The sequence below is a fragment of the Prionailurus viverrinus genome, chromosome B4, assembly GCF_022837055.1.
Source record: "Prionailurus viverrinus isolate Anna chromosome B4, UM_Priviv_1.0, whole genome shotgun sequence".
NCBI lineage: Eukaryota > Metazoa > Chordata > Mammalia > Carnivora > Felidae > Prionailurus > Prionailurus viverrinus.
Window position 1 is genome coordinate 21,967,852 of NC_062567.1, and position 19,359 is coordinate 21,987,210.

General features: G+C 38.7%; 1 protein-coding gene across 16 annotated transcripts in view; it reads left to right on the forward strand.

The window, feature by feature from the left end:
- ANKRD26 (ankyrin repeat domain containing 26) overlaps positions 1–19,359 on the forward strand; it is a 114,982-nt gene that overhangs the window by 23,207 nt on the left and 72,416 nt on the right. For 12 of the 16 annotated variants that reach the window (XR_007153753.1, XR_007153752.1, XR_007153754.1 and 9 more), the window contains 4 exons: positions 689–725; positions 12,612–12,684; positions 16,797–16,857; positions 16,966–17,168. Coding sequence is in view for 12 of the 16 variants with exons in the window: in XM_047865208.1 (XP_047721164.1) it covers positions 689–725; positions 12,612–12,684; positions 16,797–16,857; positions 16,966–17,168 (374 nt within the window). In the remaining 4 variants the exon portion in view is untranslated. The remainder of the gene's footprint in view (positions 1–688; positions 726–12,611; positions 12,685–16,796; positions 16,858–16,965; positions 17,169–19,359) is intronic. The other 4 variants (XM_047865211.1, XM_047865218.1, XM_047865219.1 and 1 more) reach the window with 2 other exon arrangements.

Genomic DNA, 19,359 nt, shown 5'->3' on the forward strand with positions numbered 1-19,359 from the left:
TACATAGCACTAACATTGGGATCATCCTCCTCTGTGATATACGGTGGGTCTAGATAGACTCTCTAGCAATGGAAGGAGACAGTCTCAAGAGGTTAGAACTTTATAAAACTGGAATCCCGAGTCTTTACTTTACCTTGCCATTGGAAATAAGGCCAGGGAGAGTCTGTTTGCTATGGTTTTGCCATGCTGCAAAGTGCAATAGCTATAGACCACACTTTGTGAGGGGATGTTTCATCCTAAAATTGAACAGTCTCTGCTGAAGAGCTGGGGAAGTTCTGCCATGTTACAGCAAAATAAAGATACTCTCTTTTAACTCCTCTAGTAGTGGAAGTCCAGAAAAATCATGCTAGTTTAAGTTTGACATTGTCAGCTTATGATAATCATTCTCCTAATGATACCATTTTCCTCCAGTGTCATAGGGTCAGTCAGGTATGGTCACTGTAAACATCAGTTCACTTGTAGGTATCAAATTCTGATAAAAACCGTTCTTACTTTTGGTCAGTATAGAAGAGAAAGTAAGATTTCTTAGTGCATTAAGCCTACCAGTCGTATAATTACCATTCAGTGTAGTGTGGTTTCCAGGTGTGGTCCCAAAGGAATACTTTTTAACAAATCATTAGCTGTACACTTTTAATTTCCTATATTTTTTCTAATGTTGATTTAAAATGTATTTTACTTTTTTCTTTAGTAGAAGATAAGAATTCTGAGGAAGACTCTTTAACCAGGTAGGATTTTTATGGATTTTTAAAAATGACATTTGTTGGGGCACCTGGGTGGCTCAGTCAGTTAAGTGTCTGACTCTTGATTTCAGCTCAGGTTTGTGAGTTCAAGCCTCATGTTGGGTTTTGTGCTGACAGCCTGGTTGGGTTATTTTCTCTCTCTCTCTCTCTCTCTCTCTCTCTCTCTCTCTCTGTATTCTCTCTCAAAATATAAATGAAATGAGATGAAAATTATGTGTTGCCTAAGGGAATGCAGAGAAAAAAGCATTTGTTGAGTGTTCTATCCTGGACTAGACACTGTATCATATGCTTAACATCTGTTAAATTATATAGTCATTGTATAGCTTTGCAAAGTAGCTGTGTTATTGTAGCCTACTTTTTATTACTTTGGCAGCTGTGGTTCAGGGAGGTTGATTACTTGACCCGTGATTCCATTGTTAATGAGTAGCTGACCTGGGGGTTTGCCTGTCAGCCTGTGTAGCTTCCACATCCATTCTTGGGTTCCTCAGCACCACTGGGATTAAGATACAGATCCTAGTCAGATCAACTCAGAATGTCAAAATTAATGATGTATGAACTCTAATTTAGAGTGTTCTTAAGAAACCAGGTGAGTCCAAGGATTTGCCCTAATATATTTGACCACTAGTGATAACTAGAAGTAATTAGTGCAATGGTAACTAGTCTCTTGTTTTTACCATCAGAGATTTTAGGGTGGATCTCAGCTGACCACTAGTGATAACTAGAAGTAATTAGTGCAATGGTAACTAGTCTCTTGTTTTTACCATCAGAGATTTTAGGGTGGATCTCAGCTATGGCCATGGTATCACAGCTTTTCCATAAGGAAGATCTAATCAGGCAGGTTCTTAGATGTAGTGATATCTCCTCTTCTTGAGATGAATTAGTTTTCTGTAAGTGAGGGATATCTAGGTGTAGACCATGTTACATTAATTAAAATCAACATCTATTTAGAGGATATTTCTTTTTTTTTTTCAATATATGAAATTTATTGTCAAATTTGTTTCCATACAACACCCAGTGCTCATCCCAAAAGGTGCCCTCCTCAATACCCATCCCCCACCCTCCCCTCCCTCCCTCCCACCCCCCATCAACCCTTAGTTTGTTCTCAGTTTTTAAGAGTCTCTTATGCTTTGGCTCTCTCCCACTCTAACCTCTTTTTTTTTTCCTTCCCCTCCCCCATGGGTTTCTGTTAAGTTTCTCAGGATCCACATAAGAGTGAAAACATATGGTATCTGTCTTTCTCTGTATGGCTTATTTCACTTAGCATCACACTCTCCAGTTCCATCCACATTGCTACAAAGGGCCATATTTCGTTCTTTCTCATTGCCATGTAGTACTCCATTGTGTATATAAACCACCATTTCTTTATCCATTTATCAGTTGATGGACATTTCGGCTCTTTCCATAATTTTGCTATTGTTGAGAGTGCTGCTATAAACATTGGGGTACAAGTGCCCCTATGCATCAGTACTCCTGTATCCCTTGGGTAAATTCCTAGCAGTGCTATTGCTGGGTCATAGGGTAGGTCTATTTTTAATTTTCTGAGGAACCTCCACACTGTTTTCCAGAGTGGCTGCACCAGTTTGCATTCCCACCAACAGTGCAAGAGGGTTCCTGTTTCTCCACATCCTCTCCAGCATCTATAGTCTCCTGATTTGTTCATTTTGGCCACTCTGACTGGCGTGAGGTGATATCTGAGTGTGGTTTTGATTTGTATTTCCCTGATAAGGAGTGACGTTGAGCATCTTTTCATGTGCCTGTTGGCCATCCGGATGTCTTCTTTAGAGAAGTGTCTGTTCATGTTTTCTGCCCAATTCTTCACTGGGTTATTTGTTTTTCGGGTGTGGAGTTTGGTGAGCTCTTTGTAGATTTTGGATACTAGCCCTTTGTCCGATATGTCATTTGCAAATATCTTGTCCCATTCCGTTGGTTGCCTTTTAGTTTTGTTGTTTCCTTTGCTGTGCAGAAGCTTTTTATCTTCATAAGGTCCCAGGAGTTCATTTTTGCTTTTAATTCCCTTGCCTTTGGGGATGTGTCGAGTAAGAGATTGCTACGGCTGAGGTCAGAGAAGTCTTTTCCTGCTTTCTCCTCTAGGGTTTTGATGGTTTCCTGTCTCACATTCAGGTCCTTTATCCATTTTGAGTTTATTTTTGTGAATGGTGTGAGAAAGTGGTCTAGTTTCAACCTTTTGCATGTTGCTGTCCAGTTCTCCTAGCACCATTTGTTAAAGAGACTGTCTTTTTTCCATTGGATGTTCTTTCCTGCTTTGTCAAAGATGAGTTGGCCATACGTTTGTGGGTCTAGTTCTGGGGTTTCTATTCTATTCCATTGGTCTGTGTGTCTGTTTTTGTGCCAATACCATGCTGTCTTGATGATGACAGCTTTGTAGTAGAGGCTAAAGTCTGGGATTGTGATGCCTCCTGCTTTGGTCTTCTGCTTCAAAATTACTTTGGATATTCGGGGCCTTTTGTGGTTCCATATGAATTTTAGGATTGCTTGTTCTAGTTTCGAGAAGAATGCTGGTGAATTTTGATTGGGATTGCATTGAATGTGTAGATAGCTTTGGGTAGTATTGACATTTTGACAATATTTATTCTTCCAATCCATGAGCAGGGAATGTCTTTCCATTTCTTTAAATCTTCTTCAATTACCTTCATAAGTTTTCTATAGTTTTCAGCATACAGATCTTTTACATCTTTGGTTAGATTTATTCCTAGGTATTTTATGCTTCTTGGTGCAATTGTGAATGGGATCAGTTTCTTTATTTGTCTTTCTGTTGCTTCATTGTTAGTGTATAAGAATGCAACTGATTGATTTTGTATCCTGCAACTTTGCTGAATTCATGTATCAGTTGTAGCAGACTTTTGGTGGAGTTTATCGGATTTTCCATGTATAATATCATGTCATCTGCAAAAAGCGAAAGCTTGACTTCATCTTTGCCAATTTTGATGCCTTTGATTCCTTTTGTTGTCTGATTGCTGATGCTAGAGCTTCCAACACTATGTTAAACAACAGCAGTGAGAGTGGGCATCCCTGCTGTGTTCCTGATCTCAGGGATAAAGCTCTCAGTTTTTCCCCATTGAGGATGATGTTAGCTATGGGCTTTTCATAAATGGCTTTTATGATGTTTAAGTAGGTTCCTTCTATCCCGACTTTCTCAAGGGCTTTTATTAAGAAAGGGTGCTGGATTTTGTCAAAGGCCTTTTCTGCATCGATTGACAGGATCATATAGTTCTTATCTTTTCTTTTGTTAATGTGATGTATCACGTTGATTGATTTGCGAATGTTGAACCAGCCCCTCATCCCAGGAATGAATCCCACTTGATCATGGTGAATAATTCTTTTTATATGCTGTTGAATTCGATTTGCTAGTATCTTATTGAGAATTTTTGCATCCATACTCATCAGGGATATTGGCCTGTAGTTCTCTTTTTTTACTGGGTCTCTGTCTGGTTTAGGAATCAAAGTAATACTGGCTTCATAGAATGAGTCTGGAAGTTTTCCTTCCCTTTCTATTTCTTGGAATAGCTTGAGAAGGATAGGTATTATCTCTGCTTTAAACGTCTGGTAGAACTCCCCTGGGAAGCCATCTGGTCCTGGACTCTTATTTGTTGGGAGATTTTTGATAACCGATTCAACTTCTTCGCTGGTTATGGGTCTGTTCAAGTTTTCTATTTCCTCCTGATTTTTGGAAGAGTATGGGTGTTTAGGAATTTGTCCATTTCTTCCAGGTTGTCCAATTTGTTGGCATATAATTTTTCATAGTATTCCCTGATAATTGTTTGTATCTCTGAGGGATTGGTTGTAATAATTCCATTTTCATTCATGATTTTATCTATTTGGGTCATCTCCCTTTTCTTTTTGAGAAGCCTGGCTAGAGGTTTGTCAATTTTGTTTACTTTTTCAAAAAACCAACTCTTGGTTTCGTTGATCTGCTCTACAGTTTTTTTAGATTCTATATTGTTTATTTCTGCTCTGATCTTTATTATTTCTCTTCTTCTGCTGGGTTTAGGCAGCCTTTGCTGTTCTGCTTCTATTTCCTTTAGGTGTGCTGTTAGATTTTGTATTTGGGATTTTTCTTGTTTCTTGAGATAGGCCTGGATTGCAATGTATTTTCCTCTCAGGACTGCCTTCACTGCATCCCAGAGCGTTTGGATTGTTGTATTTTCATTTTCGTTTGTTTCCATATATTTTTTAATTTCTTCTCTAATTGCCTGGTTGACCCACTCATTCTTTAGTAGGGTGTTCTTTAACCTCCGTGCTTTTGGAGGTTTTCCAGACTTTTTCCTGTGGTTAATTTCAAGCTTCATAGCATTGTGGTCTGAAAGTGTGCATGGTATAATTTCAATTCTTGTATACTTATGAAGGGCTGTTTTGTGACCCAGTATATGATCTATCTTGGAGAATGTTCCACGTGCACTCGAGAAGAAAGTATATTCTGTTGCTTTGGGATGCAGAGTTCTAAATATATGTGTCAAGTCCATCTGATCCAATGTATCCTTCAGGGCCCTTGTTTCTTTATTGACCGTGTGTCTAGATGATCTATCCATTTCTGTAAGTGGAGTGTTAAAGTCCCCTGCATTACCACATTCTTATCAATAAGGTTGCTTATGTTTATGAGTAATTGTTTTATATATTTGGGGGCTCCGGTATTCGGCGCATAGACATTTATAATTGTTAGCTCTTCCTGATGGATAGACCCTGTGATTATTATATAATGCCCTTCTTCATCTCTTGTTACAGCCTTTAATTTAAAGTCTAGTTTGTCTGATATAAGTATGGCTACTCCAGCTTTCTTTTGGCTTCCAGTCGCATGATAAATAGTTCTCCATCCCCTCACTCTCAATCTGAAGGTGTCCTCAGGTCTAAAATGAGTCTCTTGTAGACAGCAAATAGATGGGTCTTGTTTTTTTATCCATTCTGATACCCTGTGTCTTTTGGTTGGCACATTTAATCCATTTACATTCAGTGTTATTATAGAAAGATACAGGTTTAGAGTCATTGTGGTGTCTGTATGTTTTATGCTTGTAGTGACATCTCTGGGACTTTGTCTCACAGGATCCCCCTTAGGATCTCTTGTAGGGCTGGTTTAGTGGTGACAAATTCCTTCAGTTTTTGTTTATTTGGGAAGACCTTTATCTCTCCTTCTATTCTAAAGTGTGTTTTTTTTTAAATTTTTTTTTCAACGTTTATTTATTTTTGGGACAGAGAGAGACAGAGCATGAACGGGGGAGGGTCAGAGAGAGAGGGAGACACAGAATCGGAAACAGGCTCCAGGCTCTGAGCCATCAGCCCAGAGCCCGACGCGGGGCTCGAACTCACGGACCGTGAGATCGTGACCTGGCTGAAGTCAGACGCTTAACTGACCGCGCCACCCAGGCGCCCCTCTCTCCTTCTATTCTAAATGACAGACTTGCTGGATAAAGGATTCTCGGCCGCATGTTTTTTCTGTTCAGCACGTTGAAGATCTCGTGCCAATCCTTTCTGGCCTGCCAAGTTTCAAAAGAGAGACCAGTCACGAGTCTTATCGGTCTCCCTTTATATGTGAGGGCACGTTTATCCCTTGCTGCTTTCAGAATTTTCTCTTTATCCTTGTATTTTGCCAGTTTCACTATGATATGTCGTGCAGAAGATCGATTCAAGTTACGTCTGAAGGGAGTTCTCTGTGCCTCTTGGATTTCAATGCCTTTTTCCTTCCCCAGTTCAGGGAAGTTCTCAGCTATTATTTCTTCAAGTACACCTTCAGCACCTTTCCCTCTCCCTTCCTCCTCTGGGATACCAATTATGCGTATCTTATTTCTTTTTAGTGTATCACTTAGTTCTCTAATTTTCCCCTCATACTCCTGGAATTTTTTATCTCTCTTTCTCTCAGCTTCCTCTTTTTCCATAACTTTATCTTCTAGTTCACGTATTCTCTCTGCCTCTTCAATCTGAGCCGTCGTCGTTTCCATTTTATTTTCCATCTCGTTTAAAGCGTTATTCAGCTCCTCCTGGCTGTTCCTGAGTCCCTTGATCTCTGTAGCAAGAGATTCTCTGCTGTCCTCTATACTGTTTTCAAGCCCAGTGATTAATTTTATGACTATTATTCTAAATTCACTTTCTGTTATATTATTTAAATCCTTTTTGATCAGTTCATTGGGTGTTGTTATTTCCTGGAGATTCTTTTGAGGGGAATTCTTCCGTTTGGTCATTTTGGATAGTCCCTGGAGTGGTGTGGAACTGCGGGGCACTTCCCCTGTGCTGTTTGAATAACTTGTGTTGGTGGGTGGGGCCGCGGTCAGACCTGATGTCTGCCCCCAGCCCACCGCTGGGACCACAGTCAGACTGGTGTGTGCCTTCTCTTCCCCTGTCCTAGGGGCGGGATTCACTGTGGGGTGGCGTGGCCCGTCTGGGCTACTTGCACACTGCCAGGCTTGTGGTGCTGGGGATCTGGCGTATTAGCTGGGGTGGGTAGGCAAGGTGCACGGGGGCAGGAGGAGCAGGCTTAGCTTGCTTCTCCTTAGGTGATCCACTTCAGGAGGGGCCCTGTGGCAGCAGGAGGGAGTCAGACCCACTCCCGGAGGGTTGGCTCCGCAGAAGCACAGCGTTGGGTGTTTGCGCGGATCAAGCAAGTTCCCTGGCAGGAACTGGTTCCCTTTGGGATTTTGGCTGGGGGATGGGCGAGGGAGATGGCACTGGTGAGCGTCTTTGTTCCCCAACAAACTGAGCTCTGTCTTCCGGGGGCTCAGCAACTCTCCCTCCCTTTGTCCTCCAGACTTCCTGCTTTCCGAGCAGTGCAGAGCTGTTAACTTACAACCTTCCAGTTGTTAAGTCCCGTTTGCTGTCGGAACACACTCCGTCCAGCCCCTCCGCTTTTGCAAGCCAGACTCGGGGGCTCTGCTTGGCCGGCAGGCTGCCCCTCCGCCCCGGCTCCCTCCCGCCAGTCTGTGCAGCGCGCACCGCCTCTCTCCCCTTCCTACCCTCTTCCGTGGGCCTCTCGTCTGCGCTTGGTTCCGGAGATTCCGTTCTGCGAGTCTTCTGGTGGTTTTCTGGGTTAGTTAGGCAGGTGTAGGTGGAATCTAAGTGATCAGCAGGACGCGCGGTGAGCCCAGCGTCCTCCTACGCCACCATCTTCTACTGCATCGAGGATATTTCTATCTGATCTCTGTTTCCTAACTTCCCAGTCTGGTTTTCCCTTTGGGCTAGTACCCTTGCCTAGTTCTAGGAAGCTTTTTCTTTTTTTGTAGACTTTTCCCCATGACTTTTCTGTACTATGTTTTTGCTTTTTTACTTTCTTCTCTGCTTTTCTTGGTATTTCTTTTTTTTCCATTATTTTTTCCACGTCTGCCAACTAAGGACTCTCCATTTTTCCAGAGGCCAAATCAAAAGCACATAGAATCTCAAGATTTAGGGAACCTCAGAGATTAATTCATAAAAATACCCTCTGGTATTTCAACCCATGTTTAACCTCCTTGCCAAATGCTTGTTTTACATGGAGAATTTGAAACTCAAAAGAGATTGAAGTGACCTATTTGGATATGATAAGTGACAGAAATGACATTTAAATTCAGGTTTCTTTCTTTCTTTCTTTCTTTCTTTCTTTCTTTCTTTCATGTTGCAGGCAAATGTTTTAATAATAGAAAGCTGGGGAGTGGGCCTAATGAATACAATAAAGGAGGGTAAGAATCGAATTAGCAGAGGAGACCAGGTTTCAAGAAGAACAACACTGAGTTGGATAGGAATAAGAGTTTTAGATAAGATGTCAGAATATTAGGGTTTATGCCAAGTTAGATAAAGGTGAATGACAGGAATGAAGGTCCCAGGATTGTGGGAGTTGTTTAGAAAGGCATATTCAAATAGAGAGTTCAAGAGGGTCCTGAACAGGTTTCTGCTTTTGTTTGTGTTGGTTTCATTGAAGGTATGAGCATACTTCAGATTTTCCGTTGAGAGATTAATTATTTGAGCTGCTGGGAAGAGTCTATTTACAGCAAATAGAAATATGATATCATCTACCTCCACCCCAACTTAGGGAGGATGGCTTAGATCCTTTCAAGGAATTGAGGGTGGGGGGGGGGTGGTGGAGATTCTGAACTATAGAGATGTATGGTCCAAGGCAAGCTGTTTCCTCACTCCGCCTCTTTTCCTAAGTCTGTGATGCCCTTCCCATGTACCTGTAGGGCTGGGCAGGGGTAGGACTGACTTGTCAAATCAGTAAGGGAGCTTCATCTGGATAGGTGATAACATGCCCATGTTGAGGTGACTGTGTGGATGACTGAGACTCCCAATTAACTTGTTCTCCAGGAGCAGGACATGGCTCCTACCCTCGGTCATTTGAGCCCATCCTTGTTTTAGGAGTCTGTGCCTTCACAGGCTAAAGATTTAAAGGTTGGAGAATGCCACTGAACCGTGCTGAAGAGTGATGTAGGAGTGGGAGCTCATAGGGAAGAAAATATTCAGGCAGCGTATACAGAAATAGAGGCACAACTACCAGGACCATTTTTATAGCAGTCTCTCTCCTTGGGTATCTGAATGCCCCTGAAGGTTTCTAAGGTCTTGCTAGTTATATGGACTTAAATAAAGCAAGACCAGTGTAGGAAAAAAGTTGGACTTGATAATTTTTAATCTTTTAATCTCTGGTTAGTACTTCCACTAATAACATAGAAACTTGTTCTTTAACTTTGGTATATTTACTTAAACTGAGGTCTACTTGACACACAATGTAATAAGTGATTCAACAACTCTGTATGTTACACTATGCTTGCCATAAGTGTAGCTCCCATCTGTTAATGTATAATGCTATTACAATACCAGTGACTATATTCCCTATGCTGTACCTTTGATGCTTGTGATTTACTCTTTCTATAACTGGAAACCTGAACTTCCCTCTCCCCTTCACCCATTTTGTCCATCTCCTAACCTCCCCTCCCTTTGGCAAGTCAATTTTCTGTATTTATGGGTCTGTTTCTGCTTTTTCTCTGTTCACTTGTTCCCTTTTTTAGATCCTACATATAAGTGAAATCATATAGGATTTCCGTCTAGGTATATCCATGATGTTGCAGATGGCAAGATCTCATTCTGTTTTATAGCTGCGTAATATTCCAGTGTGTGTGTGTGTGTGTGTGTGTGTGTGTGTGTGTGTGTGTGTGGTCTGTTCATGTATTGGTGGACACTTGGGTTGCTTCCATATCTTGTCTATTGTAAATAATGCTGCAATGAAGATAGGGGTGCATATATCTTTTCAAATAAGTATTTTCATTTTCCTTGGGTAAATAAATACCCAGTAGTGGAATTACTGGATCATATGGTATTTCTATTTTTAATCTTGAGGAACCTCCATACTGGTTTTCACAGTGGCTGTCCCAATATACATCCCATCACCAGTGCACAAAGGTTCTTTTTTCTCCACACCCTTACCAACACTTGTTTTTTGCACTTTGAATTTTACCCATTCTGACATGTGTAAAGTGATAAGTCATTGTGGTAACTTTTATACATATAATTTTCAACCATTTCAGAGAATTCCTTCCCTGTCACACTTGGTTATAGAAACTCAGACTGGGCCTTTCCTGGATATTTCACAGGTTAGAAGAGGTAGAGGCAAAATAGATGAGTGAAAGCTTTTTTAAAACAGGGTCCAAATTTTGAACAACCTGTTTGAACAACCTGGAAACTATAAAACACTGATGAAAGAAATTGAAGATGATGGAAAGAAATAGAAAGACATCTGATGCTCATAGATTGGAAGAATACATATTTTTAAACTGTCTACACTACCCAAAGCAATCTAAAGATTTAATGCAATCCCTATCATTTTTCACAGAAGTAGACAAACAATCCTAAATGTTGTATAGAACCACAAAACACCTTGAGTGGCCAAAGCAATATTGAAAAAGAAAAACTGGAGGTATCACAATCTCAGATTTCAAGTTTTATTCCAAAGCTGTAGTAATTAAAACAGTATGGTTGGTACTGGCATAAAAATAGTCACATAGCTTAATGGAATAGAACCAAAAACCCAGAAATAAATCTACAACTGTATGGGCAGTTAATCTTCAACAAACAGGAAAGACTATCTAGTGGGGGAAAAGGCAGTCTCTTCAATAAATAGTGTTGGTAGAACTGGACAAGCCTCATGCCAAAGAATGAAACTGGGCCAATTTCTTTACCATACACAAAAATAAACTCAAAATGAATTAAAGACTTAATATGAGACCTGAAACCATAAAAATCCTTGAAGAGAGCACAGGCCGTCATTTCTCTGACTTTGGCTGTAGCAACATTTTTCTAGTTATGTCTCCTGAGCCAAGGGAAGAAAAGTAACAATAAACTATGGGGACTACATCTAAAGAAAAAAACTTTTGCACAGTGAAGGAAACAGTCAAAACTAAAAGGTACCCTATGGAATGGGACCTATCCAGTAATGGGTTAGTGACCTATCCAGTAATGACCTATTTGCAAATGACCTATCCAGTAATGAGTTAGTAATCAAAATGTATAAAGAATTCATGCAACTCAACATTCTTCCCCCCAAAAAAAGCCCAGTTTACAAATGAGCAGAAGACATAAAGAGACATTTTTCCAAAGACAACACACAGATGGTCAACAGACACATGAAGAGATGCTCCTCAAAACTACAAGGAGTTACCACCTCACACCTGTCCCAGTGGCTAAACTCCGAAACACAAGAAGCAAGTGTCTGCGAGGATGTGGAGACAAAGGAAACCTCTTGCACTGTTGGTGGAAATGCAAATGGCTGCGGCCCCTGTGGAAAACAGTATGGAGGTTCCTCCAAAAATTAAAAACAGAACTATCTTATGATCCAGTAATTGCACTACTGGATACTAACCAAAAGAATACAAAAACACGAATTCAGTGGGACACTTGTGCCCCTGTATTTATTGCAGCATTATTTACAATAGCCAGCGCAAGTGTCCATTGACAGATTAGTGAATAAAGAAGTTGTATATGTGTGTGTGTGTGTGTGTGCGCATGTGTGTTGGTGTATGTATATCTATATATCTATACATATCTATGTATAGATATATACATATATATCTATATATGTATACCTATATGTATATAGGTTATATATAAGTTATATATATAACTTATAAGATATATGTTATATATCTTATATATATAATATATATTATACATATATATACACCTATATATATATATATATAAGGTATATATCTATACCTTATAGATCTTATATATCTATATATATAGATCTTATATAGATCTTACATCTTATATCTCTATATATAGATCTTATATAACTATATGTTACCACATATACATATATATGTATATCTATCTATATATACATATATAGATATGTATAGATACATATATAGATATAGATATACATACACACACACGCACACAATGGAATATTACTCAACCACAGAACAGTGAAATCTTGCCATTTGCAATGACCAGGATGGAGCTTGAGAGTAGTATGCTAAGCAAAATCAGAGAAAGACAAATACCGTATGATTTTACTCATGTAGAATTTATAAAACAAATGAGCAAAGGGAGAAAAAAAAGGGAGAGACAAACCAAGAAACAGGCTCTTAACTGCAGAGAACAAACAGATGGTTACCAGAGAGGAGGTGAGTGGTGGGAGGGGTGAAATAGGTGATGGGGATGAAGGAATGCCCTTGTCATGATGAGCACGGGGTGAGTATGGAATTGGTGAATCACTATATTGTACAACTTAAACTAATATAACACTGAATGTTAATATTACTGGAATTAAAATAAAACTTAATGAAAAAACATGCCAAATTTTAATTATATCAAGAAACATCGTTTAATAAACAGCTGACCTTTCACTTCAGTTTTTAAAAATAAATGAACATGTTTTTGTTGTATATTTTTGTTCTGAAGGCTTTCCGACAAACCTGGTATTGATGATTCATGGCCTACATCAGATAGCGAAGACTTAGATTTTGGTACCAAGGTAAAGTACTCTCTTGTGAAACTCACTTCCCTGCTCTGAATTTAGTTTTCTCCATTATTTACTCTTAAAATTTAACAGTAGGCTTTTTGTCATCATTTTATGTTTGTAATGGAAAGTTAGCAAGAACAAACCACTTTACAGATATATGACATGTTGAATTTTTTGTTTTGTTTTGTTTTACTTTGGTAAATAGTAGAGGTGGAGGCTGATAAAAGAATGGGCCGGAAAATATATAATGACTGTAAAATTATATTGGGAAAAGCTTTCCCATAATGGAGAAAATATGACATTTGGTTAAGGATAAGGATTCTTACTGTGATACTAACCTGACTGATAATACTCATGCCTAAATGAAATCTTATTGGATCCAATTATCTATTGTGGGTTTCCTACACCCCACACCTCCCTCTGGGCACTTTTTTTTTTGGTGAGATACAGGATTTTCCTTTGTCTCTATCTTTTGTTCTACATTTAGACTAAAATAATATTAGAAAATGTAGAAATTTAGATGTTTAAGTTATTTCTCAACATTTGTCTTACAAAGGTGTTTCCCTGTATTTTTGAAATAACTCCATGAAGATTAAGTTAAAATTCTGCATCTACCTGAAGAATACATGTTTTGCTTAAAATAGTAGCTCTATGAGCAGAGGCTCTTCATAGCCAAGTTGTAAAATTTCTAATTTCAGAAATCTTTCATATTCCAGCTTTTAAAAATATCTAGTCCTAGTCCTTGTGTCAGATTCTAAAATTTAAAGTTTCAGACATTTGATATTTATTTAAATGTTCATTTTGAGGCCCCTAAATCATTATAAGCTGCTGGAGGTTAGGAAACATAATTGTGTATCTCCTGGAGCTCCTAGAATAAAGTCTTGCTTGGAAGAAGCAATTTAATATTTTTGAATGTTGAATAAATGAGCAGGGAAATGGAATTCCGTATAATGGAGTTTGAAAAGTAACATAATATGCATAATATATAATAATTAAATATGTGAATTTAATAAATAAGGCTTCAATTTATATTCCATTTTAGTGTTTAATATTTATAAACTCAAATGAATTATATTGAGGAAATCAGGAGTTATATAAGAAAGAAGGTTACAGTATATTTTTTAGTATCTTCCAATTGTGAGCTTAGAATTTTAGATAAAAATTCCTCAGCTTTTTTTTTTTTTAACCCCATCTTTATCCCATTAGATACATCCTTTGAAGGTATACATTTCTTCCTAGAATTCTCATTCCCAATTCTTTCTCCATATTGAACATTTATGTGTTGGGCACCTTTCTTTTTCTGTTTTTTGTTTGTCTAGTAATAATTTATAGCTTTTAGGAAGTGATAGATGACCACTAATTGAACAATTTATTTTATAGTGAAAAAATTAAATTCTTTATTACAGTATTTATAACCAGATAACTGTAGAGTGATGAAAGTCAGTATTAGGGATATACTATGAATAAAAGCCTCTGTTTTACATATATATTATATATATATAACTTAAAAAGTTTAAAAGAGACTATTCATAGCATATTCGTAATCGTATTTATATACCTGTTGAAAAATATATGTGTTTTCCACTTACCTTATTTTGCTCACATTTTTCCTTTTTTTCCTTGTCTTAATCTCATTCTTGATTGATTGCTCATATTTTATTTTTTTTCCTTTTTTCCTCTTCTCCCCCATGCTTTTTTATGTATTTTTTATTTCTTTAAAGTTTATTTATTTTGGAGAGAGAGAAAGAGAGAGACAGAGTGCAAGCAGGGTAGGGGCAGAGACAGAGGGAGACACAGAATCCAAAGCAGGCTCCAGGCTCGGAGCTGTCAACACAGAGCTCATTGTGGGGCTCAAACACACAAACCGTGAGATCATGACCTGAGCTAAAGCTGGATGCTTAACTGACTGAGCCACCTAGGTGTCTCTCCCACCCCCCTCCACCATGCTTTCTTTTAATGGTTTACCCCTACCCTAAATTTCTTTGCAGAAAACATTTCTTTAGTGTCTGTTCTTTTAGTACATCTCTTTCTGCCTCCATCGTCAACATATTTGGTTATGGCATCTATTGTCTGTGTGTGGTTTTCATCCATGACTCATTGCCCCACAAGGTTTATTATTCTTTTTTTCTCTTTATTGGGAGGAGCTGAACTAAATTTTGGGGTATTGTTTTTATGTTTTTGGAGAAAGAGAGAGGGCTATACTCACCATAGCCCTCCTACTAATCTCGCTACTAGCCGCAAGCCTAGCCTACGAATGAACCCAAAAAGGACTAGAATGAACTGAATATGATAATTAGTTTAAACTAAAACAAATGATTTCGACTCATTAGATTATAGCTCATCCTATAATTATCAAATGTCCATAGTCTACATTAACATCTTTCTGGCTTTCACCATATCACTTATAGGACTACTGATATATCGATCTCACCTAATATCTTCTCTTCTATGTCTAGAAGGTATAATATTTATTCATTATAATAACCGTAGCAGTCCTAAACAATCATTTCACATTAGCCAGCATAACTCCCATTATCCTATTGGTATTTGCAGCTTGCGAAGCAGCACTAGGCTTGTCCCTACTAGTAATAGTATCAAATACATATGGCACTGACTACGTACAAAACTTAAACCTCCTACAATGCTAAAAATCATTATTCCTACTGCTATACTTATACCAATGACATGACTATCAAAACCCAATATAATCTGAATCAACTCAACTACCTACAGCCTATTAATTAGTCTCATCAGCCTCTCTTACCTAAACCAGTTGGGCGATAACAGCCTAAATTTTTCATTACTATTTTTCTCAGACTCACTCTCCGCACCTTTACTAGTGCTAACAACATGGCTCCTACCATTAATACTAATGGCCAGCCAGTCACACCTATCAAAAGAAAACTTAACTCGAAAAAAACTATACATTACAATACTCATTCTCCTACAACTCCTTCTGATCATAACATTTACCGCCACAGAACTAATTATATTCTACATTCTATTTGAAGCTACATTAATCCCGACCTTAATTATTATTACCCGATGAGGTAACCAAACAGAACGACTAAATGCCGGCCTATACTTTTTATTTTATACCCTGGTAGGCTCACTGCCCCTTTTAGTCGCACTATTATACATCCAAAATACAATAGGGACTTTAAATTTCCTGATCATTCAATACTGAGCCAAACCTATCTCAACTACCTGGTCTAACATCTTCCTCTGACTAGCATGCATGATAGCATTTATAGTAAAAATACCTCTGTACGGGCTTCACCTCTGACTGCCAAAAGCACATGTCGAAGCCCCTATCGCTGGTTCAATAGTCCTTGCTGCTGTGCTATTAAAACTAGGGGGATACGGAATGATGCGCATCACAGTTCTACTCAATCCCGCAACAAACCAAATAGCATATCCCTTCATGATACTATCCCTATGAGGAATAGTTATAACAAGTTCTATTTGCTTACGCCAAACAGATCTAAAATCCTTAATTGCATACCCATCCGTAAGCCACATAGCCCTAGTAATTGTAGCAGTGCTAATTCAAACACCTTGAAGCTATATAGGAGCTACAGCCCTAATAATTGCTCACGGACTAACTTCATCTATACTATTCTGCCTTGCAAACTCAAACTATGAGCGAGTACATAGCCGAACAATAATTCTAGCACGAGGCCTACAAACCATCCTTCCTTTAATAGCTGCCTGATGACTGCTAGCCAGCCTCGCAAACCTAGCCCTGCCACCCACAATTAACCTAATCGGAGAACTATTCGTAGTAATAGCCTCCTTCTCATGATCAAATATGACTATTATCCTAATAGGTACAAATATTATTATCACAGCCCTATACTCCCTCTATACTTTGAAAGTATTTGTATAATAATCAAGGTAAGGAAAGTAATGTTTTGAGACTACCTATGAGATCTCTCGTAATCCTTATCACATGAGAAAATGTCGACTGGTTGTAGTAAATGGCATAACTGAGATTGAATCTACATTTGAATGATTCCAAAGCCTGTGTTCCTTGTGTAATGGTGCTCATTTGGTAATGGTGAATATTACCATTTTATCAAATTGGATTCTTGTAATCCTTAAAGCTATTAATTCTTTTCTAGAATGTCCCGAAACCAAGTGTAGCAAAGCTACTGCATTCTTCTGGGCAATTCATGAAAAACAGTAAGCTATTGGAAGACTTGTATTATTCACTAATTCTTGTCCATTCTTGTGTTATTCACTAATTTGAAGTTACAGATATTTTCATGTCCTCTTTTGTTTTCTACTAAGTGAGAGCAAAACGTGGCTCTGTGAAAGCAGAAGGTGGAACCTTATCTGAGGACAATGATCCTGATTCTGAAAATGAAGATGTGGGTGAAACTCTTTCCAAACCACCAACCAGAGATTATGGCGATTCTCTTCCTATTTTTCCATCAGCTAAATCTCTTCTAAAACCTTCTCTCAAGACGTTAGCTGTCCTTGGTCTTCCAAAGGTGAGTTGTTTTGTTTTATTCCTCCCCCCGCCCCATACCATCCTCTTGCTCCTTGTAATGATGAAAAGGATCTTAGGAAGAAATGGAAGTCCTCAAAATCATAATAGAAAACAGTGTAATGACAACAGAGAGGAAGGTACAGGATTGAGATTTATAAAGGTTGGTGGGAGTAAACAATTCTCAGGTATGCCTTTATGGAAGCAAAGAAGTAGAAGGCAGCTGGAAAGAACAGCTAGATGCATATGAAGATGAGGAGGGAGATGAAGGGGAAGAATTCATTTCAGAGGGGTGAGATGAATTTAAAGTATGAAGAGTTGAGAGAAAGTATTATAAAAACACACCAGCAATGGTGGGATTAAGGGGGAGCAGATACTCTTTAAATTATAAAGCATGGGAGAAATTATTTTAAGTGCAAATTAAGAAAAAAAAAAAGCCAGGTAATAAAAAAAAATGCTTAGACTCTTCTGAATGACTTATAGCTGATTTTTGTGAAGAACTGGAAGAAATTTTTGCCCTTACATTTAAGTTTAATAAAGGTGATATCCTATATTTAGTTTAGCAAAACCTGTGTTTCTTTTTTTTTTTTTTTAATTTTTTTTTTCAACGTTTATTTATTTTTGGGACAGAGAGAGACAGAGCATGAACAGGGGAGGGGCAGAGAGAGAGGGAGACACAGAATCGGAAACAGGCTCCAGGCTCCGAGCCATCAGCCCAGAGCCCGATGCGGGGCTCGAACTCACAGACCTCGAGATCGTGACCTGGCTGAAGTCGGACGCTTAACCGACTGCGCCACCCAGGCGCCCCGCAAAACCTGTGTTTCTAAGGAATGCAAAGTGAAATCTGTTTTAGGCCATACCAGATTTATTGCGAATTTTCAGTTTTTGGCTATTGTCTTTCTTGGGGTTTCTAACTTAACTTACTGTGTGGTATAATCATGGTATATTTTAGGTCTTTTTGAGTAGAAAGAGAGGAAATAAACGTTTATTCTTTTCATTAAATAAAATTTCTGGTTATGTAAATAAGGTTCTTTATCCATGAAATGAAAAACTACATTTGAAGCTGCAACACTGAATTTGTTTTTTAGCTTATTTATTTATTTTGAGAGAGACAGCAAGCAGGGTAGGGGCAGGGAGAGAGGGGAGAGACAGAATCCCAAACAGGCTCTTCATTGTCAGCACAGAGCTCGACACATAACTCAGACTCACAAACTGTGAGATGTCGACCTGAGCCCAAATCAAGATGCTGAACTGCCTGAGCTACCCAGGTGCCACTTAAGCTGCAAACTCTTATTTGAGAGGTGCAAACTCTTTATTTGAGAGAGAGAGAGAGAGAGAGGCAGAGAGAGAGAGAGAGAGAGAGAGAGAGAAAGAGAGACAGACAGAGAATCCTAAGCAGGCTTTGTGCTGCCAGTGTCGAGCCTGACACAGAGCTTGAATAACCTGAGCCAAAATCAAGTTGGACGCTTAACCAGCTGAGCCACCCAGGTGCCACTCTTTTTTTTAATAGTATCTGCATAGAATAGACACATACACACATACCAAATGAATGAACTCAAAATGTATAAATTTTTGTCTAATGTGAACTCTTTGTCATGATAGAATCATAAGGCAGGAAAGGTTGCCACGAGAGTATACAAAATTCTTTCGAGAAGATTTTTACTTACTCGAATATCTCCAACAATAGATATAATGCCCTTCTGAATCTGTTCATACAGTTTTTGCTTTAAAATCAAGTTTGTCTGATGTAAGTATGGCTACTCCATCTTTCTTTTGACTTCTAGTAGCATGATAGGTGGTTCTCCAAAGCTTCACTGTCTTTTCTTTAAAAAAAAAAAATTTTTTTTTAAGTTTATTTATTTTTGACAGAGACAGAGTGCAAGCATGAGCTGGGGAGGGACAGAGAGAGAGAGAGGGAGACACAGAATCCAAAGCAGGCTCCAGGCTCCAAGCTGTCAGCACAGAGCCTGATGCGGGGCTCGAACTCATGAACTGTGAGATCATGACCTGGGCCGAAGTCAAACGCTTAACCGACTGTGCAACCCAGCTGCCCCCCAAAGCTTCACTTTCAATCTGCAGGTGTCCTCAGGTCTAAAATCTGTCTCTTGTAGACTGTATATAGATGGATCTTGGGTTTTTTTTATCCTTTCTGGTACCCTGTGTCTTTTGATTGGGGCATTTAGTCCATTTATATT